General features: G+C 50.7%; 1 protein-coding gene across 1 annotated transcript in view; it reads left to right on the top strand.

Moving 5' to 3' along the window:
- SCN8A (sodium voltage-gated channel alpha subunit 8) overlaps positions 1-27,230 on the top strand; it is a 50,984-nt gene that overhangs the window by 12,156 nt on the left and 11,598 nt on the right. The window contains exons 3-20 of the mRNA XM_051771393.1: positions 3,510-3,629; positions 5,443-5,531; positions 5,737-5,865; positions 7,989-8,080; positions 11,594-11,815; positions 12,174-12,237; positions 12,694-12,835; positions 13,494-13,700; positions 13,915-14,202; positions 15,257-15,616; positions 17,802-17,937; positions 19,866-20,104; positions 20,230-20,403; positions 21,092-21,448; positions 22,524-22,994; positions 23,451-23,568; positions 24,414-24,568; positions 25,151-25,324. Coding sequence (XP_051627353.1) covers positions 3,510-3,629; positions 5,443-5,531; positions 5,737-5,865; positions 7,989-8,080; positions 11,594-11,815; positions 12,174-12,237; positions 12,694-12,835; positions 13,494-13,700; positions 13,915-14,202; positions 15,257-15,616; positions 17,802-17,937; positions 19,866-20,104; positions 20,230-20,403; positions 21,092-21,448; positions 22,524-22,994; positions 23,451-23,568; positions 24,414-24,568; positions 25,151-25,324 — 3,537 coding nt within the window. The remainder of the gene's footprint in view (positions 1-3,509; positions 3,630-5,442; positions 5,532-5,736; positions 5,866-7,988; positions 8,081-11,593; positions 11,816-12,173; positions 12,238-12,693; positions 12,836-13,493; positions 13,701-13,914; positions 14,203-15,256; positions 15,617-17,801; positions 17,938-19,865; positions 20,105-20,229; positions 20,404-21,091; positions 21,449-22,523; positions 22,995-23,450; positions 23,569-24,413; positions 24,569-25,150; positions 25,325-27,230) is intronic.

Here is a 27,230-nt window from a genome sequence, read left to right as displayed (position 1 = left end):
TTTGTCCTTGTTTCCAGGGTCTCGGTGCCTTTTCCAGATCTTCAACACCAAAGCAATATTGGCCATGATATTTGTTGTGCAAACTGGAAATATTTCAGTTAAAACCCCCCAGGGGCCAGGACTTCCTTGTGAACTTCCTTATTCCAGCAAAATTCAGGAGAGCTCCCAGTGTGAGCAACCCCAGCCCCTGCTTTCCAGGTCTTGCTTAATGAGGTTTTTTTCTTCCACTCTGTGTCTCCAACTGACTTAAAAGGAGCAGGAAAAGTGGGAAAGGAGAAGGTTGAAGGAAGGGAAGTGAAATCCCTGTCAATCCTGCCCTCTCTGGGGTCAGAGGGAAGGCAGAGTGGGATGGAGGTGTTGGCTGTGAGTGGATCCAGCCCTGAGGATCCCAGCTGGGATCAGGGAATGCAGGGCCAGGGAAGTGATGGAATCTCTGCTGCCACCCCTAAATCTGCACCACTGGGGATGGTGGAAGGATGGGGAATTGGAGAGAGAATGGATTTCCTTGCACAGGCAGATTGAGAGGTTGTTAAAATTAAATTCCAAATGAGTTTCTCAATATTCCATATTGAACCATCTGCTTTTTTTTAATGTATCTTTCAGGAATGTTTTATTTTCTAAATTCCAAAACAGTCAAGTTTTTTTTCCCCACTATTTGGCTTGAAACAAGAGGTTAAAGCAAGAACAAAACATAGCAGATACTTTTTTCCCCCCACAAGCTTTTCAGTGGTGAAGAGTAAGTTAGTAAGGAAGAATAAATCTGTCCCCTTTGGGGGAAGGGGAAATTAAATATTAAATAATTGGGTTTCTGTGTTAGAAAGTACAACTCTGTGAGACAAAACAGACTTGAGAAATATTTTGCATCGACGTGGGGGTGTTTCTGGGCTGGGTCATGTCCAGCCTCTCCCCCACCAGATCCCCCCAAGTCCTTCTCCCCCAGGGCTGCTCTGACTCTGTCTGTGATTCCTCAGCCCCCAGAGGGCCCGAATTCCCTGTCCATGAGTTTTCCAGCAGTGACTTGCCTGGGGTGTCACTGGGAAGTCGTCGCTCTCCCTCTTGCTCAGCGCCGAGTGTCGGCCCGTCACGGTGTCACTGCTGCAGGAATGTGCTTCCATATGTTCCCAGGCTGTTCCCAAAGCTGTTGCCTTCTGAAATCTCCTGCCCACTCTCCTCCTCCCCCTTCAGCCACCACGGAACCGCCTGAAATTAAACCTGCAGGAAGCAGAAGCGTTTCAGAGCTTCCCAGAGCCGCAACGTTTCCTGCCAGCCCTCCATCAGCTCTGTCCTGCTCCTCTGGCACAGTCACCATCTTGCAGATTGATTTAGAAAACTCGTCTTCTGGGAATCTTCCTCCTTCTTAAGAGCCCTGTTTCCAAGGATTTGTTAACACGTGGGCTCTGAGGGAACTAAAGCGGACGGAGGTTTTTTCGCAGCTCCAACAACAAACTGAGAGTCTGGGAGGTTCAACCAGACACAACCATCCCTTAAACCGAGTGCAAAGTGCCTTTTTCCAGGTATCACCTTCCTCTAAGTTCTGAGCTTTGCCTCAGCACATCTTAAAAGCTCTTAAGGATGTCCTTGGCCCGGACCCAGCGAACGTTTTAAGAGCTCGCAGCCATTTCGAAATGGAGTTTTGATATGTCAGCAGCAGAAAGGGAAGCTAAGAGAGGGTTTAAATTGCCAAACACTTCTTGGCTTTTTGGGCTTTTCTTTCTACTGATGAGACCAATGGGAGGCTTACCCAGGATTTTATGGGATACACAGGGGAATGGTGGAGCTCGGAACCGTCGGGATCGATGAGCAGACTGGAATTGGGGCACTTTATTGGTGTGAGGGTTGTGCTGGAAGGCCCAGGGGTGATGGGCTTTACAGGCAGGAGCCACTCCACAAGTTTTATGGTCTAAAAGGAGAAATGTGTGCAGAGCATGGAGAGGAAACGAGGACACAGGACAGGGGAGGGACTAAGAGGGCAGAGCAGAACGTGGAGTTCCTGGTTGGTGGGCAGTGGGAGGAAACAGCCTGGATTCCTTCCTGGAGAGGGTGGTCAGGCCTTGGAAGGGGCTGCCCAGGGAGGTGGTGGAGTCCCCAGGTCTTTGTCCAGCTCACCTGGCCCCACATCATGCTCAGCACAGGCACATCAGAGGTGTCACTGCTGGAAAGATGTGGGAGAGTCGGGAGCTCAGGACACGGCGGGAGCCCGGGAGCATCCCAGTGTCCTGCTCCAGAGCCTTCAAAAGAGATTTAGAAAGGAATGGGATTCAAGTCCTGGAAAGTTTGTGGTGTCAGGGAAGGGAAATGAGCTGGTTCCTAGAGCTGGGTTGCCCCTTGAGCACTTTGTAATGGCAGTTCTGCAAAACTTTGGGCCTTTCAGGAGGTTGTTCCATGCCAAGGTGATCTGGTCATTAATTCATGATGCTGCAGTTGAAGAGCTGTCCAGGGTTGTCTTTAAAGTGCTTTTGGTGGGGATGCATTAGTGGTTCTGCTAACGAGGCTTTCTCCCTCCGTGCTGAACCACAACCTGATTTTGATTTCCTTTGCAAAATAATTTACTGCTCGATGGTCTAATTGAGCCAAACAAACTCAAACACGTTCCCCTTGCGAGGAGGGAAATGACAGATTTCCTGAGAGGAGTCTCCTGGGGAAGCCGGGGTTGGCAGGGAGCCCCAGGATTCCCTTGGGTTGGGCTCTGGGAATTGGGGGCTGTGCCAGCCAGGGGGGCTGGAGACGAGTCCGGGGCCATCCTGGGGAGAATAAAAACGGGACAAATGGTGCCAGGGAAAGGGCTTTGGCTTCTCAGGGCACACAAGTTGCTTCCTGCCCTCTGAGTCGGGTGCTGGGTGCTTTGGGTGTGCTGGAATGAAGTGCCCACAGACCCACCTGTGCCTGGGATGCTCCCGGTGCTCCGTGGGGAGAGGGACTGAGGGATCTGTGGGGTAAGGCTGTGGAATTCTGCCTCCCATTTCCATGAGTCGTTCCACAGGTTCTGTGTAAGGAATTGAACCTCAAATCTCAAGCTTCTCTCTGATTAATTAAGGGCAGGGAGACCCAGGGCTGTGCCCGGGGTGGGGCAGGGGGTGACCTGTGTCTGCTGGGCTGGGGGACTCTGCCACCACCTTTTCCTCCTGGTCCTGAGGCACTTTGGGCCTCAGTTCTTCTCTCTTAGGTGGGGGTAACAGTGCTGTGGAAGAGGAAATCATGGGCTTGGACGGGGGGTTTGGCTTCTGCTCTGAAATCTCTGGTGAAATGGATGCTTGGAGTAGAATTATCCAGGATGTGCTGGTAGGGATGTCCAGGATGTCTTGGTAGGGATGTCCAGGATGTCTTGGTAGGGATGTCCAGGATGGCCTGGTATGTCTCACCCTAATGGGAGCTTCCTAAAGAAGATTATTCTTAAAAAGAAAATGCTATTTTTTTCCTATGGAAGTTGTTTGTCCTTTTTTTTTTCTGATGAGTGCAATCCCTGCTTTGATTTTCCTGCATTAACTCTCTCTCTCTTTGTTTCTCTGCAGACCTTTGTAGTACTAAACAGAGGGAAAACACTCTTCCGATTTAGTGCCACACCTGCCTTGTACATTTTAAGTCCTTTTAATCTGTTTAGAAGAATAGCTATTAAAATTTTGATACATTCATATCCTTTTTACTGCCGAGTTCTCTTTGCCTTCGTGTGTTCCTTGAAAATCTCTTCCCTCCCAAATTGTCTTTTGCTCAGTTCCCATCTGTGAATGACAGTCCTGCACCCAGGGAGGTGGATTGGCCTCAGAACATGCACAAAAAACTGCTTTTTTTGTATAAAAAGTCAGTGTCCTTGAGCCACATCCAGTAAAGGAAACTTCCTTATTTTCCCTGTGTCCATTCTCCCATCCCACACCCGTGGATAAGTTTTGGAACAGATGTGATTTAAGGCTGTGTTTTTAATGTGAAGAGGAGCTGACCTTTAACAGCTGCTGAAATGGTTAAACAGAAGTAAAACAGATTTAAAAAAATACTAAATATTAAATAGAATTATTATCTGGAGAAGGAGCCAGAGCCACCTTGTCTGTAATTAGACAGTGACTTCTTGCTCTTTTGGCATCTCTAAAACATCCTTCTAATGGCAAAGCTTTTCCAAAAGGTTCCTCTGCAGGGCTCAGGCAGCTCCAGTGGCTTTTGGTTGATGGGGTTATTGGGAGGAAAAAAATGCCTCTATTGACTGAGCTGCTTTGCCCTGCTTATTTATTTATTTGAGATGGTGACCCTAAAGCAGGAACACCCTCACTTGCTGCTGTAGAGGCTCCTGGGCCCTCCATTCCTGCTTCTCAGGTGGAGAAAAAGCTTTTCCATCTTTTCCAAGTGGACTTGGGAATGTTTCCTTTGGCTCTGTGTGAGTTCCCGTGGCCTTTTCCTCCCCCTGGGCTGCAGCCAAGGGATGCAGATTGTCAGGCTGAGCCCAAGATGCTGCTGGAGGCTCTTGGGTCTCCCTCTGAGGTCTCTTGGAGTCTCCTTAAATAATTTTGGGAGGCGAACAGCTTCGGATCTGAGCTGGATTTCACCGCTGGGCTGATAATTGAGGGGTTAAAATCCACTTCTGGTGGGGAATTTGTGCTGCAACCTCCTCCAGTCAGTCCCCAACACACAGAGGGAGCACAGATGGCTTTGGGAGGACTCCTGTGGTCTCTTCCAGGCCAAATCCTGGTGTCTGTGGCTTTCCCACGGGCTGGAGGAGCAGACAAGATATTTTCATGTTACTGAACAACTGAAATTATTTGAGGAGACATTTTTCGTTTAGGCCTGGGATTTTTTTTTTTTAATTACTAAGACATACTGGAAAACAAAAAATAAATTGAACAGCGACTTAAAATACTATTTCTATACTATAAATGTATTATATAGTATATAAATCATATATATATAGTATGTACATAGTATATATAGTATATATAGTATATGAATAGTATATATAGTATGTAAATAGTATATATAGTATATAAATAATATATACAAGTATGTACATATTATATATAGTATATAAATAATATATATAAGTATGTACATAAGTATATATAGTATGTCAATAGTATATATAGTATATAAATAGTATATATATGTCAATAGTATATATAATATATAAATAGTATATATATAATGTCAATAGTATATATAGTATATAAATAGTATATATATGTCAATAGTATATATAGTATATAAATTGTAAATATTGTACAGTATAGAAATTATATATATAAATATTATATATTGTACTATATATTATATGTTGTATATTATATTTAGTATATAGTATATAATATATAAACAGCCTTATTTCCCATGAGTGCTGGAAGCATCTCGGCTTCTTATTATGCCTGGAAATGGTTGCATTTTCCTGCACTCTGTGTGATTTTTGGGGACCAGAGGGGGATGTAAAGAGCCACCACGTGTCCCTTTGCTCCTTGACTTTGCCCCACAGTATTTAGCATGATCATTATGTGCACTATTTTGACCAACTGTGTATTCATGACTTTTAGTAACCCGCCCGAATGGTCCAAGAATGTGGAGTAAGTACCAACTGTTGTGCTGTCAGACCCCCCCAGGAGGCTGAACTCCTTCCCTGTTCCTCCCCCTGCCCGTTTGCATGGACACACCACCCCTCAGGGCTGTTTGGGGTGCACGGGAGGGTTTCTCATTCCCATTTTTCCGGGGGCCAAACCGCCCTTTTCTCCCGGCGGTTCTCAGCCCGTGTCTCTCCCCCCCTGCCCCCAGGTACACCTTCACTGGGATTTACACCTTCGAGTCACTCGTGAAAATCATTGCCAGAGGTTTCTGCATAGATGGGTTCACCTTCCTGCGGGACCCTTGGAACTGGCTGGATTTCAGCGTCATCATGATGGCGTGAGTCGAGTTTCCAGGTTATCTCCGGGCTCTGTGGGGAAGAGGGGGGGTGGTTTGTAAAGGAAAAGGGAGATTTCTGGCCTGGTTTTAAAGCCTGATGGAATCTCAGCTCTAAACTGTGGAGCTGCTGCTGCAGAAAAACCAGGATTTTCAGAGAATTGCCTTTGTTAATCGAGATTTTTTCGATGGCTCACGTGCCAGAGGGGCTGCTCAGTGTAGGACCGGGAGCCAAATATCTTTAAATCCCAGTCTCTACCTCTCCTTCCTCCTTGGGCTGGGGTTTTAAATATTCCTGGGCTGCAGCTGGAGGTTGGACAGTCATTACCCCACTAATAACCCATTAATAACCCATTAATGACTGTGGTCATTAACCCATTCCCCAAGGAAGGAATTCACTTGGTTTTCCTTCCTCCTTCTTTCCTCTCGTGCCAGATCAGCTCCCAGTGGCTGACACTCCTCAGGGGGATGTTGAGTCCCATCAGGACTGGTTTTTTTCTTATTTCTGGGTTTTTTCTTATTGCCCTGAGGTGATCCTGGCTCAGGGCTCAGTCCTGCTGATGGAAACCAGGTCCACGTCAGTGGTCTCTGAGTTGCTGGTGGAAGAGATATTTTTCCCCTTTTACATTTTTTTTTGGGGATGTTGCAGGTGCACATTGTTGGCCTCCCGTGGTCACCAAGGTCTGAGGGAACAGGGATCATGTAGGGAGGCTCAGGAGCCAGATTTCCAAGGGTTCAGAGCACTTGAAAGTTCCTCCCCAGACAGCACAGAGGAAATATTCTCTAAATTGGGGTAAAATAGAACTCTGGTGCCTTGCACTAAACATGTTCTCTGTGTATCTTGGGTTTATCCCCCTGGAAAAGGGGGATGATCAAACCTACCTGTGGCTCAGAAACGGGAGCATAAAGGATTTAAAATGAAGGATGCTGATTAAAATGAAGGATGCTAATGAAAGTGGAGGATGCTAATCAGAGCAAAAGATGATCATGATTTATTAAAAAACGTGAAGTGGAGCGAATATACCTGAAACCCCTGAACTGAGGGATCATAAAATCATGGAATCCTGGAATGGTTTGGGTTTGAGAGGGACCTTAAAGCTCATCCAGTTGCACCCCTTGCCGTGGGCAGGGACACCTCCCACCAGAGCAGGATGGTTAGGGTGGTGTCACCAGGACTCCTCACAGATGTGACACTTCCACAGCTGCCCTCTGCAGAGGTGATGTTGAATTTTTGAGTCCTGTATAGGAAGTTTGGGGCACCACAATGTCAAAAAGATGTAAAGGTGTTGGAGAGGGTCCAAAGCAGGGACACAGGGATGGGGAAGGGTCTGGAGCAGCAGCTCAGGGCACTGGGTTTGTTCAGCTGGAGGAGATTGAAGGGAGACTCCTCGGGGGCTGCAGCTCCGACCTCTGCTCCCTGTGAGCAGGGACAGGACCCAGGGAAGGGCTGGAGCTGTGCCAGGGCAGGGTCAGGCTGGATCCCAGGGAAAGGTTCTTCCCCCAGAGGGTGGTTGGGCACTGACCAGGCTCCCCAGGGCAGTGGGCACGGCCCCAAGGCTGCCAGAGCTCCAGGAGGGTTTGGACAACACTCCCAGGGACAGGGTGGGATCGTTGGGGTGTCTGTGCAGGGCCAGGGGTTGGACTGGATGATCCCTGGGGGTCCCTCCCAGCCCAGGATATTCCATGATTCCAGGTGAGGATCCAGGTACCCACCCATGCACCAGGGCGAGCTGGTTGCAGAGAGGAGAGACTTAAACCAGGTTTTGCCTCCACAACTTTGTGTCTCTCTCTCCTCCCTGCCCGCCCCGTTTGAAATCACGAGCTGTGTCCTGCAAGCAGACGATTTATGCAGGGGGAGGTGACCCCAACGGTGCCATTAACTCTGGTTTAATTCTGCAGGTATATAACAGAGTTTGTAAACCTAGGCAATGTTTCAGCTCTGCGCACTTTCAGGGTTCTGAGAGCTTTGAAAACTATTTCTGTAATTCCAGGTAAGGCCCCGGTTGGTGTTTTAGCTGTCGGGTACAGGCCCCTGTGAGTGATGTATTGCTTTGTCTGTAGTTGTTGTTTTATTTTGGTGTGTGTATTGTCATGGTGTTTTTTGTGTGTGACCTCCCTCATTGCAGATATGTCACAGAGTTTGTGGACCTTGGGAATGTCTCAGTATTGAGAACTTTCAGAGTTCTCCGAGCTTTGAAAACTATCTCTGTAATTCCAGGTGAGAACCCTTCGGCATCAGAGGCTGGGCTTGCGTGTGTCTCCTCTCTCCATCTCCCCTCCCTCCCTGCACTGCTTGTTCCTCAGAAATGGCACTGGGCTTTTTGGGATGGGATTTGCAGTCTGTGTGACAGAACAGTTGGAAATCAAGGCTTCTGGGCCACCAAATCACGGGATGAACAGGCTGTTTTTCCCTACTCCTCTGTCCCTGTGTACATCCCTGGCGTGCCCATCTCTGCAATTAAAGCCAGGCTTGAAGTTTAATTGCAGGTGAATGAAGGCTCAGGCTCCCCCTCAGGCTCAGCAGTTTCTGGCTCAGGGGTTTGCCCCTTTATCACCAGCGTTTCTGCAGATTTAGGAACAACTGTGTAAAACAACAGAGCGAAACCCAACCGGGATTAAAACCTTTTGCCCATTTCCTGAGCTGGACTTGGCAGGGCTGAGCCTCCCAAAGCTGCTTCTAGACCTGTAACTCATCTGTGTGTCACAGAAGGGGCCCTTCTTTTATTGTGAGACACACAGATTATGGACTGAGAATCCCAGAATTCCAGGATGGTCTGGGCTGGGAGGGACCTTAAAGCTCATCTCATTCCATGGGCAGGGCTTCCCCTGGACCAGGTGGCTCCAAGCTCCATCCAGCCTGGCCTGAACCACTTCCTGATCCTGAATTCTTGTACAGAAAAGCCTCGTGTGGGTGGTTTCTCACAAGTGCCCCTAATTTTAAGGTCAGGCTCCAGGCTCAGCTCTCACAGGACTCAGCAGGTTTTCAGGTGCTCGGCCTGTCTCAGGGCAGGCACCAGAAATAACCCCCCCACTGCTCTGCAGGTCCTTTGGACTCTGTTCCATGACACATTCCCCGAGCATGGAACGGTGGCTCTGCTTTCTCAGGCTGCCAGGGAAGAGCCTGTGGGTTTGTAGGGCCCATCCCAGACTGCCAACCCCATCAGCTGCACCTGCCTGTTGTGCATGATGATGGTGATGATGATGATGGTGGTGATGATGATGGTGGTGATGATGCTCTGATGTGGCACCTGCTTCCCTTGCACCCCATGAGAACGTGCTGGAGTGATGTTCCTGCTGAGCCTTCCTTAATGTCTGGGGATATTAAAGAGAAAAGACCCCTGGGAATTGCTGCTGGCAGTGCCCTGGGCAGGCCTGACATGCAGCTGGGATTCCCTCAGCCTGCTCCAGGGAGTGACTGCCTCGCTCAGAGGGAAACATCCCTGCTGGACCCAGATTTGCCTGTTCTGCTTTCTGAACTGTAGCAGAGTGGAGATGGTGCAGCTTCAAGGAGCTGGTTCCTGACTGTGTGGCTGCCTTGTCTTCCCGTGGAAGGGAGCAGGACAGCTCAGTTCTGGATCATTCCCTCCACAGAACTCCAAACTGATGGAATTGAATTCCAATGGCAGCGAGGGGAGGGGGGGGCTGAGCCCTGCTGAGCTCAGCACAGCCCTGATTGGTACCAAAGGCACAATCTGCTGCATATTCTGCTTTAATTGAAAGGGTGATTTGCCACATGCAGCCGAGGGGACCCTGTTTGGGTGTTGGGGGACACTGCCCACACCTGGAAGTGCCCAAACCCTGGGTGTTGTATCCCTCTCTGGGGGAGGGTTGTCCGGGTGTGGTTCTGCAGCACAAACCTCACCCCCCCTCGATTTTGGGACTAACAACAGGAGGAATGTAAAGCATTTGGGTAATTGGCCTTTTGGGTTATTTAATGTGAAGGCATGAAGTGCTCTTTATGGGTTTTACTGCTGTCGTTTCACAGGCAGAAAGGGATTTTCAGAACATGCTGAATATTAAAATCAAAAGGGATTCCCCTTCTGCTTCAGCACATGGAGTGGGAATTTTAACCCTGTGCTGAGCTACTGAGAAACTTGTTTTAGTGCTTTGAGTGCTGACTACACCTTCTACCAGTAATTGGGATTCGTTGTGGTTTTGAGATAAGATAAAAAATGGGAAATATTTCCAGGATCTGCCATGCCACTGGGCAGAATTCCATGGTCTCCGTGGATCTGTGTGACAGGAGCAGACTGTGGCTCCTGGGAGCTAAAACATCAAAATACTGCTTTGCTCTTATGGCTTGGGGGTCCCTGTGAAACTGTGATGGTCTCAAGAGATTTTCCCTATTGGCCCTTGAAGTTCTTACACTGAATTGTCTGATGCTTTTGTCACACCTGCAGCACACAGGACCCAGGAAAACCTGGAGCTGCTGTTGCTGGAGTTGTGGTTTTTTTGGAGTGTTCCTGGTTTGTTGCCAGAACTCTCCTGCTGCCAGTTTTGTCCTGGTTCCAAACCCCCTCTTCCTGCACTCCTCTGAAGGAGCAGCATCCCAGCCAGGAACCCGAGGGCTGGTGCATGAGCAGAGCAGAGCTGTGGGATGAGCATGGGGGTGATGTGTCTGCCAGAACTAACAGCAAAAACCTGCTCTGGGTCGGGGCAGGGCTTTGGCATCCAGGAAAAGTTGGGATAATGGAAGGAAATGACATTTTAAAAATCATTCCTCTGTAAGGAATGTATCTGTAACCATGTATTTATGAATCTTTATGTGCCTGACATGGCTCAAACCTCTGGTGGTGCAGAAGGGGAAGGTTGGAGGGGACCAAGGATTCTGGTCAGGGGTTTATTGTGGGATGTTGTTGTGGCCTCAGCCAGAACCTTGGATCTGACTGGCCCCAAATCCAGCTGGATCTGTGATTTATGTTTTTTTTTTCCTCCTTTCTCCCTTCACTGCTCATGTATAAGTCACAGAATTATCCTACTAAACACCAGAAAGGCTGATTAAAGGGCCCTAAATCTGTGTGGCTTCTGCCTCCAAAACTCTTGCTAGTTTAGACCTGTCTCCTAAAAATTAATGCTGAGTTCTTCCCCCCCTTCTGAGGGGGTTCCTCTCACAGACCAGGCTGGTTTGAGAAACCAAGAGGATTCTTGGCTTATGCCTGAGCTTACTTTTAGTACTGAGTCTATCAAGGATCCCGAGGGATCCCAAAGCACCGGGTGAAATCCATCCAAATGGAAAATTCAGCTCCCACAGGGGGGAAGGGAAGTGCTGGGACAGGGAAGAGAAATACTGGGGCAGTTCAGATGAGCAGGAGAAACCTGAGGTGGGAGAGTTTGAAGGCATTTGATCTTCGTGAGCTGTCTCAGCCCATGCCAGCCAGGGGTTTGTGGCAGCAAATCCCGGCTTTAACACCCCTGTTTGACACCCCCTGTGTGCAGGGCAGCACATCCCTCAGCTGGGCTGCAAAGCTCAGGCATTCTCAGGGCCAAACACCGGGATTTGGGTTTGTTCTGACTGTTCCCCACAAAACCCCTCAGCTGGTCCCTCCATCCCGGCCTGGTGCCAGTTGGAAAACCCAACCCCACACGGGGGTTCCTGGGAGCCCCCCCCCAGTTTGTAGCCAGGACCTTTCCCCCCATGGAGGTGTTAGGAGGTGCTGTATGGTTTGGGATGGATTTGCAGGGTGTTTTCCCGCTGCAGGAGTGATTTCCAGTCTCCTTTCCCTCTCCACAGGCTTGAAGACCATCGTGGGTGCCCTCATCCAGTCGGTGAAGAAGCTGTCGGACGTGATGATCCTGACAGTTTTCTGCCTCAGTGTCTTTGCCCTCATTGGGCTCCAGCTGTTCATGGGCAACCTGAGGAACAAGTGTGTGATTTGGCCAATTAATGTGAACGAGACCTTCCTGGACAACGGCTCCAGGGGCTTCGACTGGGAGGAGTACACCAACAACATGTGTAGGTGTTTCTGCACCAGGGCTCCCCAAAACCTCCCTGTTCAGCTCAGGGAGGTGCCCACCATCTCCAGCGTGGTTTGTGGCACTTTGTGCAGTGAAACCCCCCCCCCCCGTGCTCAGAGAATTTTCAGCTTCTTAGAACCCAGTTAGGGTGTTTCTGGTGGGGTTCACCCTTTTAAAAGAGTTTGGCTGTGCTCTTTGAGCTGAGTATTTTGTCCAAAATGTATTTTTACAGATAAATTTCTCAGCAGGGGATTTGGGGGGGCTCTTGGGTGGAGGGTTTTATGGTGCTGTAGTCTGTTAAATCTTCTACCTCCATACGTATTTGCCTGTAATCTCTTCATTTTTATCCTCTTCAGCAAATTTTTACATCATTCCTGGTGCCCCGGATCCTTTGCTCTGTGGTAACAGCTCAGATGCAGGGTGAGTGCTGGCCTTCACTGTTGATGGGTGGCTAATGCTGGCAAAACCTTTGGAATACTCCCTGTCCCTTCCTTGGTTGGTTCTGGTGTTATTTCACCAGCTTTCAATAATCTCTGTCTCTGACTGTGAATGCACTGCTGGTGCAGTGGGTTTTCCACGTCACCTCAGGGGGCAGGTGGTGCCAGTGGCACCGTTTCCCCCTGAATCCAACCTCAGGGGTCACCAGAGAAGGGTGGGTGGAGGCTCAGAAACGGGAACCTGCCTCCTGTTGTCACCTCCAGTTGTTTTTTCACCCCAACCTTCAGCTCTGAAGGCGCTTTTGGCCAAAGCTGGTGCCTTTTTGTCCCTCTCCAGTTGTTTTTTCACCCCAACCTTCAGCTCTGAAGGCACTTTTGGCCAAAGCTGGTGCCTTTTTGTCCCTCTCCATGCCCTGACCTGGCTGTTGTCCCTCCCCAGCCAATGTCCAGAGGGATACACGTGCATGAAGGCAGGACGGAACCCCAACTACGGCTACACGAGCTTCGACACCTTCAGCTGGGCTTTTCTGGCTCTGTTTCGCCTTATGACTCAGGACTTCTGGGAAAACTTGTATCAATTAGTGAGTAAATGCTTCCCTTCTGCCTCTCCCACAGTGAGAATTCGGGGATAAACCAGGAAAGGGGAACGGGAGGAGCTTTGTTTCATTCCTCTCCTCTGAAGGAGAAGCTGCCCAGTGAGGTGTTGGATTGGAGGAGGAGGGGGATGTTACCTGGCAGCAGGTGCTGGGCTTGGAGTCCTGAAGGGCTGGTGGGTCCAGCTGAGCTGTGAATTAATTCTGGAGGAACCTCAGCACCCGCTGCAGGAGCTGGTGGGAGCCCAGCTCTGCTCACAGGAGGTGCTCAGGCCCTTTGGAGGGCACAGGTTCCCCTTGTGACCTGAGGGTGCTCTGGGGACTTGATGAAGTGGTTTTTTCCTAGTTTTGGTTCGTTTTGAGGGAGCCTGAGCCTTGGGTTTCACTCTGTGCCTCTGAACCCCTCTCAGTCTGCACCCATTGGATGTTCCCTCCGGAGGGGAAGAGGGATGTCACCTTTTGTGTTCAACGTGCAGCTTCCAGCTCTCTGCAGGGGAAGTGCTGAGCTCGAAATTCTCAGCACTGCTGGATTTCCCTAGAAACATTCAGGTCAAGCAACTCGGGGCCGGCTCACGCGCCGGGTGTCACCCTGGGATCTCCTCCCTTTCCCTCTTCTGATCCCTCTGCCGTTATTTTCCACTCCCAGACCTTACGAGCGGCAGGAAAAACCTACATGATCTTCTTTGTGCTGGTGATCTTCGTGGGGTCCTTCTACCTGGTGAACCTGATCCTGGCCGTGGTGGCCATGGCCTACGAGGAGCAGAACCAGGCCACGCTGGAGGAGGCAGAGCAGAAGGAGGCAGAGTTCAAGGCCATGTTGGAGCAGCTGAAAAAGCAGCAGGAAGAGGCGCAGGTGAGAAAGGAAGAAATTCCTCCCTTTGAGGGTGGTGGGGCGCTGGAATGGATTTCCCAGAGGAGCTGTGGGAAGTGTCCCAGGCCGGGTTGGATGGGGCTTGGAGCAACCTGGGCTGGACTTGTGCCCGCGTGCACTGAGCCAAACTCTTCCTCCAAGCAGGAAATGGAGCACTAACCACGGAAAGATGTGATTTATTTTCCCTTCTCCTCAGGCTGCTGCCATGGTCACCTCGGCTGGGACGGTCTCTGAAGAAGCTGTGGAGGATGATGGCGGGGGGAGGATGTCCCGGAGCTCCTCAGAGATTTCCAAACTCAGCTCCAAGAGCGCCAAGGAGCGTCGGAACAGGAGGAAAAAGCGGAAGGACAAGGAGCTGTCGGAGGGAGATGAGAAGTGTGACACTGAGAAGGTGTTCAAGTCGGAATCCGAGGATGGCATGAGGAGGAAAGCGTTCAGGCTGCCCGATAACAGGCTGGGAAGGAAGTTTTCCATCATGAACCAGGTAGCTTTAACTTCCTTCGCTGGTTTTTGTGCTTGCTGGAGGTCAGGATAACGTTCTGGTTTAGATCCTGGTTAGCATGTCCAAGGATCTGCTCTCAGCAGATCAGGAGGACACTTAGGGCCCGGGTTTACAGCCCTCACACGCACTTCCCCCAGCAGGAATTGTTCCTGAGGGTAGGGAATCCAGCCAGTTAATTCCTTCTCTGAGCCAGCTCAGCCAGCCAGGAGGGAGCAGCTCTCCCAGTGCAGCCAACGAGTGAGGGGTGATGGTCTGTGCAGACCTGGAGAGGGGAGGGAAACACGTGGAGGGAGACTATTCCCAAGGGCCTGGAGTGCCAGGACAAGGGGGAATGGCTTCCCACTGCCAGAGGGCAGGGTTAGGTGGGATATCAGGAAGAAATTGGGATATTGGGAAGAAATTCCTCCCTGGGAGGGTGAGGTTGCCCAGAAAAGCTGTGGCTGCCCCATCCCTGGGAGTGTCCCAGGCCAGGTTGGAGCAACCTGGGCTAGTGGGAGGTGTCCCTGCCCGTGGCAGGGGGTGGGAATGAGCTGATCTTTAAGGTCCCTTCCACCTCAAACCGTCGAACAAACTGCATTGTCATCAGGCAAGAGAAATGAAGGCTCCCTGTTGAGGGATCTGGCTGTTCCTGTCAGTGGGACACGCTGTGCAAATCCCAATCCCTTCACCAGGTGCCTGGGAATGGCTCCTGTGGGAACATCTGGAGCCCCTGGGTAGGCGTAAGAGGGGGTTTGCTCTTTGTCCCTCCATCCAGAGGTGACTGGGACACCTCCAGCCAGGAACATTCCTCTCCTAACACGGGGAATTTGTCTCCCAGCTCCTGTCTCCTGTTCCTCTTCCCAACCATCGTTTCTACCTCTGTGCCGCTGCAATCCCAGAGTTTCCATCTGCCCCTGTGTAGGTGTAAGAGAGGGTTTGCTCTTTGTCCCTCCATCCAGAGGTGACTGGGACACCTCCAGCCGGGAGGAGTCGTGTGAGCCTGTGAAACCACCCCAGCCCTTCGTCCCCATCCCGCTCACCCCTCTGTCCTCCCCAGTCTCTCCTCAGCATCCCGGGCTCCCCGTTCCTCTCCCGCGTCAACAGCCGGAGCAGCATCTTCAGCTACAAGGGCCGTTTCCGCGACCCGGGCTCGGAGAACGAGTTCGCCGACGACGAGCACAGCACGGTGGAGGAGAGCGAGGGCCGCCGGGACTCGCTCTTCATCCCCATCCGCGGCCGCGACCGGCGCAGCAGCTACAGCGGCTACAGCGGCTACAGCCAGGGCAGCCGCTCCTCCCGCATCTTCCCCGCCCTGCGCCGCAACGTCAAGAGGAACAGCACCGTGGACTGCAACGGCGTCGTGTCCCTCATCGGGGGGCCCCCCTCCAGCATGCCCGGGGGCCGCATCCTGCCCGAGGTGAGAGGGGAAGGGGACACGGCGCGGCGGGAGGGGGTCCCCGAGCTCAGAGTGCGCGGTGGGATCTCCTCCTGTTCCTCCTCTCCTTTTCCTCCTCTCCTCTTATTTCTTCTCCTCTCCCTTCTCCTCTTCTCCTCTCCCTTCTCCTCCTCTCCCTTCTCCTCTTCCTTCTCTCCTCTTCCTCCTCTTCTCTTCCTCTTCTCCTCTTACTTCTCTTCTCTTACTTCTCCTCTTCTCCTCTTCCTCCTTCTCTTCACTCCTCTTCTCTCCTCTTCTTCCTCTTCCTCCTCTCCTCTTCCTCCTCTTCTCTTCTCTCCTCTCCTCTTCCTCCTCTCCTCTTACTTCTTCTCTTAATTCTCTTCTCCTCTCCCTTCTCCTCCTCCTTCTCTCCTCCTTCTCCTCCTCTTCCTTCTCCTCTTCTCTCCTCTTCTTCCCCTTCCTTCTCTTCCTCCTCCTTTTCCCTTTCCCCTTCCATTCCTCTTCTCCTTCCTCTTTCCCTTCCTCCTCCCTATCCTCTTCCTCTTCTTCCTTCTCTCCTCTTCTTCCTCTTCTCCCTTCTCTTCCTTCTCCTTTTCCCCTTCCCCTTCCATTCCTCTTCTCCTTCCTCTTTCCCTTCCTCCTCCCCCTCCTCCCTCTCCTCTTTACCCTCTTTTCCCTCTTCCTCTTCCTCCTCCTCCTCCTCCTGGACTGGAGCCCAGTCTGTCCATCCTCACCAACCCCCCGAGCTTCCCCTGCCCCTTTCCCTCCTTCCCCTCAACAACCCACCCCCTCCAGCTTCCTTGGAGGAAGAAGGCTTGGAATTGAGTCCTTAATTAAAGGACTAATAATAGCAGGAACCTACGGAGCTGTTCAAGGCACGGGAGTGGGAAAAACCAGCCCAGCTCCCAGAGGTTGTTGGGAATGTTCTCCACAGTGAGAGAAAATATTGGGGGATTAAAGGGAAATCCAAACAGTCTTTTTGCTCTCGCTGAGGTTTGCAAGGGGACCTGTTGGTGAAATCAGGATTCTTCAAACTACTCTTTTTTTTTAATTGTTGGGTTCTCCTTGACTGTGGCTTTTTGTGATTAGTTGAATGAATTGGTTGTTGAGAAACCTTTTAGTGGATCAGCATTTCAGAATGCAGGAGAGAAACAATGCTCCAGAAATAGAATATCACTTAGTGGGGCACAGATGAATCTGGATTTGATTAAACAGCATCACTGGAGAGAGACCTGAGTCAATTGTTTCTGGAAAATCTGGTTACTGTGCCTATAAATTCCAAGCTATTTTTCAAATTATTTGAGTTTTTGCAGCCTGTTTGACCTTATTAGTTCTGTTGAGCATCAGTTGCTACCTGGTTTTGTTCTACCCTTGTTACCACGTTTATACAGGATTTTGCTTCAGTACTTAATCCTCTTTTCTAGCACAGCTTGGATGTGGTGGGAGCAGTAAAACCTGCATGGTGTGGAGAGAAACTATTAATTAGCTGTTATTTTACTGACTCTACACAGGGGGAATAAAAGCCCAGTTCTCTGTCAGTGCCCAGGATTTTCTGGGCATTTCCAGAGCAATCCTGGAAAGGGAAACTGAGGTGCCAGCTCTGACTGGAGGGGAGCAGGGTGATCCTTCCCAGGGTGGAATGAGAGGGGATTTCACATCCCTGGTGTGTTGGAAAAATCAGCTGCATCGTGGGCTGGAGTGGGAGGAATCCCCACGAGCTCTCCAGGATGGGGGCTGAGCTTCTTGCAGCCTAATTTTCAGATGCAGATTTTGAAATAAATGCTGATGCTGTTAAGTTGTAAACCTTATTAATTTGGGTGGCTCAGATGAGGTTGGGGTGGAGTTCACCTCTGACCAACGGGGTTGGTGAAGGAGTCACTGCCCAGGTGGTGGGTTGGAGCACAGAGAGTAAATTATGTTGTGCTGCAGCAGTTCTTTAAAGAACATTTGGAAATGTCCTTTGAAATATAATCCTTAGTTTGTCTGAGGCTGCAGAGCACTGGGCCAGCAGAAACGAGGGCCTGAGTTTTGGTTTGACCACTTGGGGGTAGGAAAGTGGGAAGGACAACAGGAAATAGAGAAATACAGGGCATAGACAATATAGAATATGAAAATATGAAATAAGTGCCACGTTTGTGGGCTGAGGGTGTGTAAAAATTCTGGGGAGATTCAAGGGTTTGTATTAACCATCCTGTGCATTTTGCAGGGTACAACTGAAATTGAGATTAGAAAGAAACCTGGTGGGTCTCTCTTGGTCTCCATGGATCAGGTGAACGCGTCCTACGGAAGGAAGGATCGGACCAACAGCGTCATGACCGGGTTGACCAACACCCTTGTTGAGGGTAGGTGTGGTTGGGGGGCTCCAGGGTGACCTTAGAGCCCCTTCCAGTGCCTAAAGGGGCTCCAAGAGAGCTGGAGAGGGGCTGGAGACAAGGGATGGAGGGACAGGACACAGAGAATGGCTTCCCAGTGCCAGAGGGCAGGGATAGATGGGATAGTGGGAAGAAATTCCTCCCTGTGATGGTGAGGAAACCCAGGCACAGGTTGCCCAGAGAAGCTGTGGCTGCCCCATCCCTGGAAGTGTCCCATTCCAGGGTGGAGCAACCTGGGCTAGTGGGAGGTGTCCCTGCCCATGGCAGGGGGTGGATGGGATGAGCTTTAAGGTCCCTTCCAACCTAAACCTCTCTGGGACTCTGTGGTCTGTAAGGGGGGTGCTGAGGGGTGTAGGGTGGGGAGCACAGGCCCCAAATAGACCAGTTTGGAGCCAGGGGCACCTGAATTCGGCTCCCCCTGCCTTCAGGCAGTTCATGTTCATGCACTGGGTTTTGCCTAAACCTGCTCCTTTTCAGTCATTATTGAGGCAAAAGTGTTTGTTAGGCTTTGTTTTACTTAGTTTTGCATCTGAATTAGAGAGAGGTGGAAGTAAAGGCAGCAAAGAGCTGTAACTTTACAGGTCAGAGGGGTGAGACAACGTCTGCTCCAGGTGATCTGTCCTGGACCATCTCCCAGGGGCTGGAGAGACCCTCCTTTGCTACAGTCCATGGGAGAAAAGGGCTGGAGCCACCCTGAGAGCTGCAGTGTGGCAGCTGTCAGAAGGGAAAAGGGGCTGCTGGCTGCTGGGAATTCTGGAATGGACAGCACATGGAGATGCCACTTCCAAATATGTTATGCAGGAGCCAGCAAGAATTTCTGAGCAGCAGCCACATGAGGTTGATGATCTCAAATTCCTGCTGTCTCCTGCAATAAAACTGTATGAAAACTAAATATACTTAGAAACAGAGCAGGGTTCTGCTGCCGCTTCCCTCCTGCGCAACCGCCCACGGGCTCCAGAGCCACGGGCCTCCTTTTAACTTCCCAAATTCCAAGGCAACTAAATACTAAGCAACCAGAGAACCAATGGGAAGGAGAGCACAGTGGTCCTTTCCCTCTACCCAGGAGAAATAAAAGTTGAGCATTCACAGCTGCACAGCCTGACTGGAACCACAGCAAGTCAACAAACGGAGGGCGGAACTCCTCGGTTGGATTCCCTCTCCCCAAGCACTTGAAATAAGGGAGTGTAAAAAAAAAAATAAGAAATGGACACGGCATCGTGTTTGATTTCTGTAAATGGATGTGGTTTGTCTTAATCAGGTTATTCCTGCTGAAAATCCTTCGCAGCATTATGTCATCTCTTTCCTCTTTTAGACCAGGGCCGTGTTCAGCACAGAATTCATCTCAGTTATTTAAAAACTGGCACCAAAGGCAGCTTAGAATCTGTAACTTTGGTTTAGACTGTTTTACCTTGATCGGTTCTGAGTTAAATATAGCCCCTCATTTGGAGTAATTTGCATGGAATCATAAAGCTCAGGTGGAGCTCAGGGTTAGAGCTGCAGGTTTGGTGACCTGGGGCAGGGGTCGTGCAGCTCCTGTGCAGGGACAGAGGAGGAGTCAGAGAAACTCAGTACGATCATAAAATTATGGAATCCCAGAATCTCTGAGGTTGGAAAACCCCTCCAAAACCCCACCTTGTCCCCCAGCCCAGAGCCCTGAGTGCCACATCCAGTCCTTCCTTGGACACCTCCAGGGGTGGGGACTCCACCACCTCCCTGGGCAGCCCCTTCCAAGGCCTGACCACCTTTTCCATGCAGAAATTCCTCCTGATGTCCAACCTGTCCCAAAACTTGACCCGACTCTTCTGTCGTGGCCGTGGTCCCGAGATTCATGGCTTTGTAACTCTTTGTCTTCATCCTCAGAGGTGAAGCCTGACCCCTGTTTTGTTTTGTACCCGTAGAGCTGGAGGAGTCCCAGAGGAAGTGTCCCCCTTGCTGGTACAAATTCGCCAACACATTCCTGATCTGGGAATGCCACCCCTACTGGATGAAGCTGAAGGAGATCGTGAACTTGATTGTCATGGATCCTTTTGTTGACTTGGCCATCACCATCTGCATCGTGCTGAACACGCTGTTCATGGCCATGGAGCACCACCCCATGACCCCCCAGTTCGAGCACGTGCTCTCCGTAGGAAATCTGGTAAGGGAGGGGTGGGAAATGCTCCCCCTGGATCTGCTCCTGCTGTGCCACGCAGCCTGAGGATCAAAACACTAACAAAAGCCACTCTTTGCCTGTTCTTTGTCTGTCTCTCCTCCCCACTCCAGGTTTTCACGGGGATTTTCACGGCGGAAATGTTCCTGAAGCTCATTGCCATGGATCCCTACTATTATTTCCAGGAGGGCTGGAACATCTTTGATGGGTTTATTGTCTCCCTCAGTTTGATGGAGCTGAGCCTGGCGGATGTGGAAGGACTTTCCATGCTGCGATCTTTCCGACTGGTATTCCAAGTTCCAGCTCTTTTCCAGTGTTACTGTCATGGAACTGCTAGGAAGCTTAGAGTCCCAGAGTCATGGAATATCCTGAGTTGGAAGGGATCATCCAGTCCAATTCCTGACCCTGCTCAGGACACCCTAACAATCCCACCCTGTCCCTCAGAGCGTTGTCCAAACACTCCTGCAGCTCTGGCAGCCTTGGGGCCGTGCCCACTGCCCTGGGGAGCCTGGTCAGTGCCCACCACCCTCTGGGGGAAGAACCTTTTCCTAATATCCAACCTGGCCCTCCCCTGACACAGCTCCAGCCGTTCCCTTTACATGAGAAATGTTCCCTGTTTGCGTGAGAAAAGGGGAAACCCACTTTTTTTCTGGGTTTAGGGAGGACAGCAATGAAACGGTGCCATTTTTGTGGTCCCTTCTTACTTCACAACGTCCCTTTTCAAGCTCTGACTGACAGCTCGTTGCATTTGGGCAGGCAAGGGTGACTTTTCCTTGGGGAAGGGAGATCCGTGTGTATGGGGTGACTGAGTGCAGAATACACCAGCCCAAATTCCAGGGGAGGTCAAACATTCCCTGCTCCCACCGACCTCAGCGTGGGCTCATCTTTGCATAAAACACAAGCTGGTTGTTTTTCAGGCAGTTCTGCCTGATTTTCCTCATTTTTTTTTTTTTGGTTTGGTTTTTTTTTTTATAGCTGAGAGTCTTCAAACTGGCCAAGTCCTGGCCCACTCTGAACATGCTGATAAAAATCATCGGTAACTCAGTGGGTGCCTTGGGGAACTTGACCCTGGTGTTGGCCATCATCGTGTTCATCTTCGCCGTGGTGGGGATGCAGCTCTTCGGCAAAAGCTACAAGGAGTGTGTCTGCAAGATCAGTCCGGAGTGTGAGCTACCCCGCTGGCACATGCACGATTTCTTCCACTCCTTCCTTATTGTCTTCCGTGTGTTGTGTGGGGAATGGATTGAGACCATGTGGGATTGTATGGAAGTGGCAGGACAGGCCATGTGCTTGATTGTCTTCATGATGGTCATGGTCATCGGAAATTTAGTGGTCAGTAAATGGTTACCTGATGGGCTTTCTTGGTTGCCTCTGGGTGGGGTAGAGCTCGGGGAGACCACAGGACGAGGGAAGTGGTGATTTGTGAGTCTGTTCCTGCTCTGCTGGGGTCCTTCACGGCCTCTGACTATGAACAGTCCTGTGGGCTTTGGTAGCACAATATTCTTTGCTTGGTGAGGGCCTTAAACGGTTGCCCACAAATCAAACATCCGAGCATTTTGAGGAACAAACCCTCAGCCCAAGGGGGACAGACCCACACCTGGCCCGAGGAGTAAAAGAAGCTTAAAAGAAGCAGGACCTGGTGTTTTAACAGCCGGGAAATGAAATCATTTGGTGCTCAGGGGAAGGCCCTGAAGTGCTAAAATGAGGTTGGAAGAAGTGTCTTCTAAAAACCTGCCCACTGGCTCAGTCATGAGGCGCCGTCGTGTGCGGGAATGGGCTGTGAAGCTGCACGGCCCGTTGTGTGGGAGGCTGGACTAGATCATGATGGTTCCTTCTGGCCTTAAATTTTGTGAGGAAAAGTCTGTGGAGGAAAATTGTGAGCAAGAATGAAGTCACATGAACGGTGGCAAGCCTTCCAGGTGGTGGTGGGAGCTCTCTCTGGGAGGACCCGCCTTGCCAAGGGGTTTTGGCAAAATAAGTGTTGGGGATTGTCACTGGATGTGGGCAAGGAAACAGAACCAGGAGAGATCACTCAGAATGCCAAGATTTGGCCCATTTCTTTTTGAGCCAGGGATGGGTCTGAACCAGCAAGGCTGAATTTAAATCCCTTGGGTGGTGGCTGCTGCTTCAGTCCCTCTCTGACATCTGCAGGCTGGAGCCTGCAAGGGGCTCCATGCCAGGGACTCCTGTACCTGCAGCGGACCCCCGGGACCCCTCAGAGCCCTGTGCTGCACCGGGGTCCCCGTTCAGGGGACGTCTTGCAGGGTCAGGGTCTCGTTCCTTGAGCCCTGGGCACCTCAGCAGGTCTGCGGGACAGCAGAGCTCGTCCTCGGTGGTGTTTGGAGGCAAAGCAGGACTTGGGTCCTTTGGGAACAGCATCAGCCCAGCATCACCTCTTCCCTTCCAGGTGCTGAACCTGTTCTTGGCCTTGCTGCTGAGCTCCTTCAGCGCAGACAACTTGGCAGCCACGGACGACGACGGGGAGATGAACAACCTGCAGATCTCGGTGATCCGCATCAAGAAGGGCATCGCCTGGATCAAGGCGAAGGTGCGGGAGTTCATGCACGCCCACTTCAAGCAGAGGGAGGCCGACGAGGTGAAACCCCTGGACGAGCTGTACGACAAGAAGGTGAACTGCATCGCCAACCACACCGGGGCCGACATCAACAGGGACATCGACTTCCAGAAGAACGGCAACGGCACCACGAGCGGCATCGGCAGCAGCGTGGAGAAGTACATCATCGACGAGGACCACATGTCCTTCATCAACAACCCCAACCTCACCGTGCGCGTCCCCATCGCCGTGGGCGAGTCGGACTTCGAGAACCTCAACACGGAGGATTTCAGCAGCGACACGGACCCCGACGGCAGCAAAGAGGTGGGCTGTGAGGGGGGGGGGGAAAAAGGGCTGGGGGTTCACTCAGGTTAATTTTGACCCACTGGGAGGGAGAACTGGGTGGTTCCAGCACAAAATCTCTCTGCTTGGGTTGTGGTGTTGTCTCTGTGCCCAAGACAGAAGTTCCTTGTGGCTCTGTGGAAAGCCACAGATACTCATAAAATATCTAGAATAGAATCACAGAATGGCCTGGGTGAGGCAGGACCTTAAAGATCATCTAGTTCCAACCCCCCCTGCCATGGACAGGGACACCTTTCATTTTATCACTGCTTAATCCTGTCTGTCCTGCTGACACGAGGCGTAAGGTGGGTCAGGATCTCGAGGAAACAACTTCCACTCCAGTAAATGTGGTGAACAAACTGTGGCTGGACCGTGGTGAAGGTCCATTATTTGCTGGGAGCTGATTGTTGATTGGGTGGGGGTTTGTTTTGTGTTCAGAAACTCGACGACACCAGCTCCTCTGAGGGCAGCACCATTGATATAAAGCCTGAGGTGGAAGAGGTCCCCGTGGAGGCACCGGAGGAGTACCTGGACCCGGATGCCTGTTTCACAGAAGGTGAGCTCTGGGGGAAGGAAAAGGTCTCTGAGCTGTCCTGGGGACTGATCTGCTGTAAGCTCACCTCAGGGTTAGGCCAGCCTGGATCAGGGCTGGCTCTCAGCTTATTTTGAGACCCTGCCTGGATGCTGAAGAACTAATTCTGAGGAATTTGCAGAGTGAAGGCCTTGGAGATGGTGGTTGCCATTGCCAGGATGCAGATCATAGAACCACAGACTGGTTTGGGTTGGAAGGGACCTTAAAGATCATCCCACTCCACCCCCTGCCATGGGCAGGGACACTTTCCACTAGCCCAGGTTGCTCCAAGCTCTGTCCTTGGACACTTCCAGGGATGGGGCAGCCACAGCTTCTCTGGGCAACCTGTGCCAGGGCCTCCCCACCCTCCCAGGGAGGAGTTTCTAAAGAATCCTACATGACCTGCAGTAGAACAAGATGGTTTTTGTACAGCTGGTGCCTTGAGTGCTCAGAAGCAGAGTACTTTTCCCCTCCTGTCTCTGGCCTCAATGTCTTGCAGCAGCTGATCCATTACAGGTATTCCCATGGCAAAGATGCTTTAAATGGTTCAAGGTTATTTTGTCAGCAAGTTTTCCATTCGTCCCCTCAAGTGCCTGGACCTCACCGAGCAGAACGAGCTGATCTGTTCCCAAATTGGTGTTAATTCGGGTGCCCAGGGGTACAAGGGTGGCAGAACAATCCCCAAAATCCTCAAGAACGCAGGATTCAAAGTGAAACCCGCCGTGTTTGGTGTTGGTGGCATCCCAAACTGCTCCTAGAGAGTGGGAATGTCCCGTTCCTGCCTGGAATGCTGCGTTCCCTGAGCCCCCTGTGCCCTGTCCCCCTCGCAGGGTGCATGCAGCGCTGCAAGTGCTGCCAGGTCAACATCGAGGAAGGGCTGGGCAAGTCGTGGTGGACCTTGAGGAAAACCTGTTTCCTGATCGTGGAGCACAACTGGTTTGAGACTTTCATCATCTTCATGATCCTCCTGAGCAGTGGAGCTCTGGTGAGTGCAGGGTGTGGGGCTCGGGGTGGGTCGAGCTCGGGGTGTCCAGCTGTGCGTAGGAAATGGGGGGGAAAAGCAAACTGGGGGGGTTCTTACCTGGAGAACAGCACAACTCCTTTAGAGTACTGCACAAAGGCCTTTATTGAAGATTTCAGTTATGTTTAAACTGAGAACAAAGCCTTAAAGCCTGCAAATCTGGGTCCTGCTCATCATGAGGATTTGGGGCGAGGTCAGCCTGTGTCTGAGCCAAATTTCACAGAATCACAAAATCCTGCAATCACTGAGGTGGGAAAAGCCCTCCAGGATCATTGAGTGCAACCTGTGAGCAGGAATTTCCTTTTTTTGGGGGGGTTGTGTGGTTTTTTTTTTTTATTTTTGGTTTAGTGTTTGCAGCATTTCAACTACTCGAGCAGATAAAATTCACCGTGTAAGAAACATAATTCATTTTACTATGTATGACTTATATATTTTATGTATATAATATATATTTAACTCAGTACCATTTGAATAAGCTTCTGGATAAGAACATGGGACTGTGGAATAAATGCCATAGAATGACACGAGCTCCTGGCTGTTCCCCAGGCTTTTGAGGACATTTACATAGAGCAGAGGAAAACCATCAGGACCATCCTGGAATATGCAGACAAGGTCTTCACCTACATCTTCATCCTGGAGATGCTGCTCAAGTGGTGTGCCTATGGATTTGTGAAGTTCTTCACCAACGCCTGGTGCTGGCTGGATTTCCTCATTGTGGCTGTATGTATCCTCTCCTCCTTATTCCTGCTTGGAAAAAAAACGTGGTGGGGAATGTTTCCTCCCGAGATCCATCCCAGCTGAATCCCAGATTTCATGAGGATTCGGTGCCAGATGTCTGTGAGTTTTGCAAACCAAGGGTCAAACCCTTGAGCCCTTTGGGGGTTTCCAGTGCAACTGGGGGATTTCTGCCCTGCAGAGGCCCAGGTTTTCCAGCCCTTGGCTCTTCTGCTCAGCTGGAGACAGGATTTCCAGGAGACCTGCCCACGTGTGGAGCTGCTGGAAGGTGTCACCAGATGTGATGTTCCAAGGAATGGCATTCCCTGTAATCATTTTCTTGTGTTATTCACAACAAGGGGGTGATGAGGCAAAAATCTCTCCAGTCCCCGAGGTCTGTTCCGAACTGGGAACGTGTTTTTGGGAGGATCTCAATACTTTGAAAGCTTTTTCCATGTAAAATGAAGTTCAACATCATCCTTCTTTGGTTCAGAATATCTAATTTAGCCCAGGGAAGAGAAGGCAGGACCACATGAAACCAGGAGGACAGAGAAGAGGTCGGAGCAGGAGTGAGGGACACGGTTTGATCAGGATAGATCAGCCCTGGAATCCCCTGCAGGACACCCTGGGAGGGAGGATAAAGGGGAGAATTGAAACAGGGAGAGTAACTTTGAGAATTAGAAGAAGAAAGACAGCAGAGAGAAGTTTTAGCAATAGGTTTGGCTCTGAAGCACAGCAAGGGAATTCAAAATAAATGGAATTTATGCTGTCCAGAGTGGCAGGAAATTATGAAATTCAGTGGGACTGGAGCTCCAAAGAATTGCAAAACCAAGAACTTTGGAATCCCAAGTGCTTGGATTCTTTTAGAGCATTTCAGCACATCCAGCTGGGAATCAGTGGCCACAGTGAAAACCCCAAGAGCCAGTGCTTTAAAAAAGAATTCACACTTTTTCCAAGCTTCTCCCTTGGAACATTCTGCGTATGATTCAGTTGCTGCTCAGCACCATTATCGCTCTGGAAATATTCCTGAGTAGGTGGAGGAGCTATGCTTGGAATTCAGGGGCAGAAGTGACTCAAACTCCACGTTTCCTGTGGAAAAACTGAAATTTTAAATTGCTGTTTTTCCAAAAAGTCCTCTCTTGATCCCCTTTGACACCTTTCCTTGGGCACATCTGCACGTTGTAAATCTTATTTTCTGACAATAACCCTGGATCTCTCTCACTGCCTGGAGATGAGGTACAAGTCTAATTCCAGCTGTTGGGAATGAAGTGCAGTTCAATGGGCAGATGTGGTCCAAGTTTAATTTCCTTCCCAAGTGTCTGGTGGAGGAAAGATCAGGAACTTCCCAGGCAGGGGGAGGGAAGAAGGATCCGGAATTCCCAGGGCTTTAGGAGGAATTCCTTTTGCCCCGTGGTGTCTCAGGCAGGAGAGCTGCACATTTGTCTCTGCAAAGAGTCTGAAGTGGGACTTTTGAGATGCCAAAATGTCCCTTGGTGAAATCTTGGTGATGCCTCGTGTCCTGTGGCTGTTAAATCATGGGGTTTTTTCCCCCCCAAATTTTGGGATGTGGCGTGGATGGGGTCGGAGTGAGTCAGGGCAGCAGGGAATGAGCCTTTGCACCCTAACAAAGCTCTTGGCTGTTATTTTGCAGGTTGGTAGCATTGTCCAATCCCCTCCTCCTCCTCCTCCTCCTCAGCCCCAAAGCTTCCTGGGTGTGTTTGTGAAGACTTTTTCTGGGTAATAATGAAGGATTCTGCTTTTCAGTCACTCTGGGATTCCCTCTGTCCGACCTCGTGCCTCCTGTGTCTTCCCTCGGAATGTCCCCAGGGAATGACCCTGGGAGACCCCTGAAAGCTCAAACAGCCTTTTTCTCTCATGGTCTTAGTGTCCTGCTCGGGAGTGAGGTGTTATC

The sequence above is a fragment of the Manacus candei genome, unplaced genomic scaffold, assembly GCF_025592945.1.
Source record: "Manacus candei isolate 608988 ecotype Guabito, Panama unplaced genomic scaffold, ASM2559294v1 h1tg000132l, whole genome shotgun sequence".
Classification (NCBI taxonomy): Eukaryota; Metazoa; Chordata; class Aves; order Passeriformes; family Pipridae; genus Manacus; species Manacus candei.
Note: the sequence above shows the minus strand (reverse complement) of the source record. Positions and strands in the feature narration are given on the sequence as shown.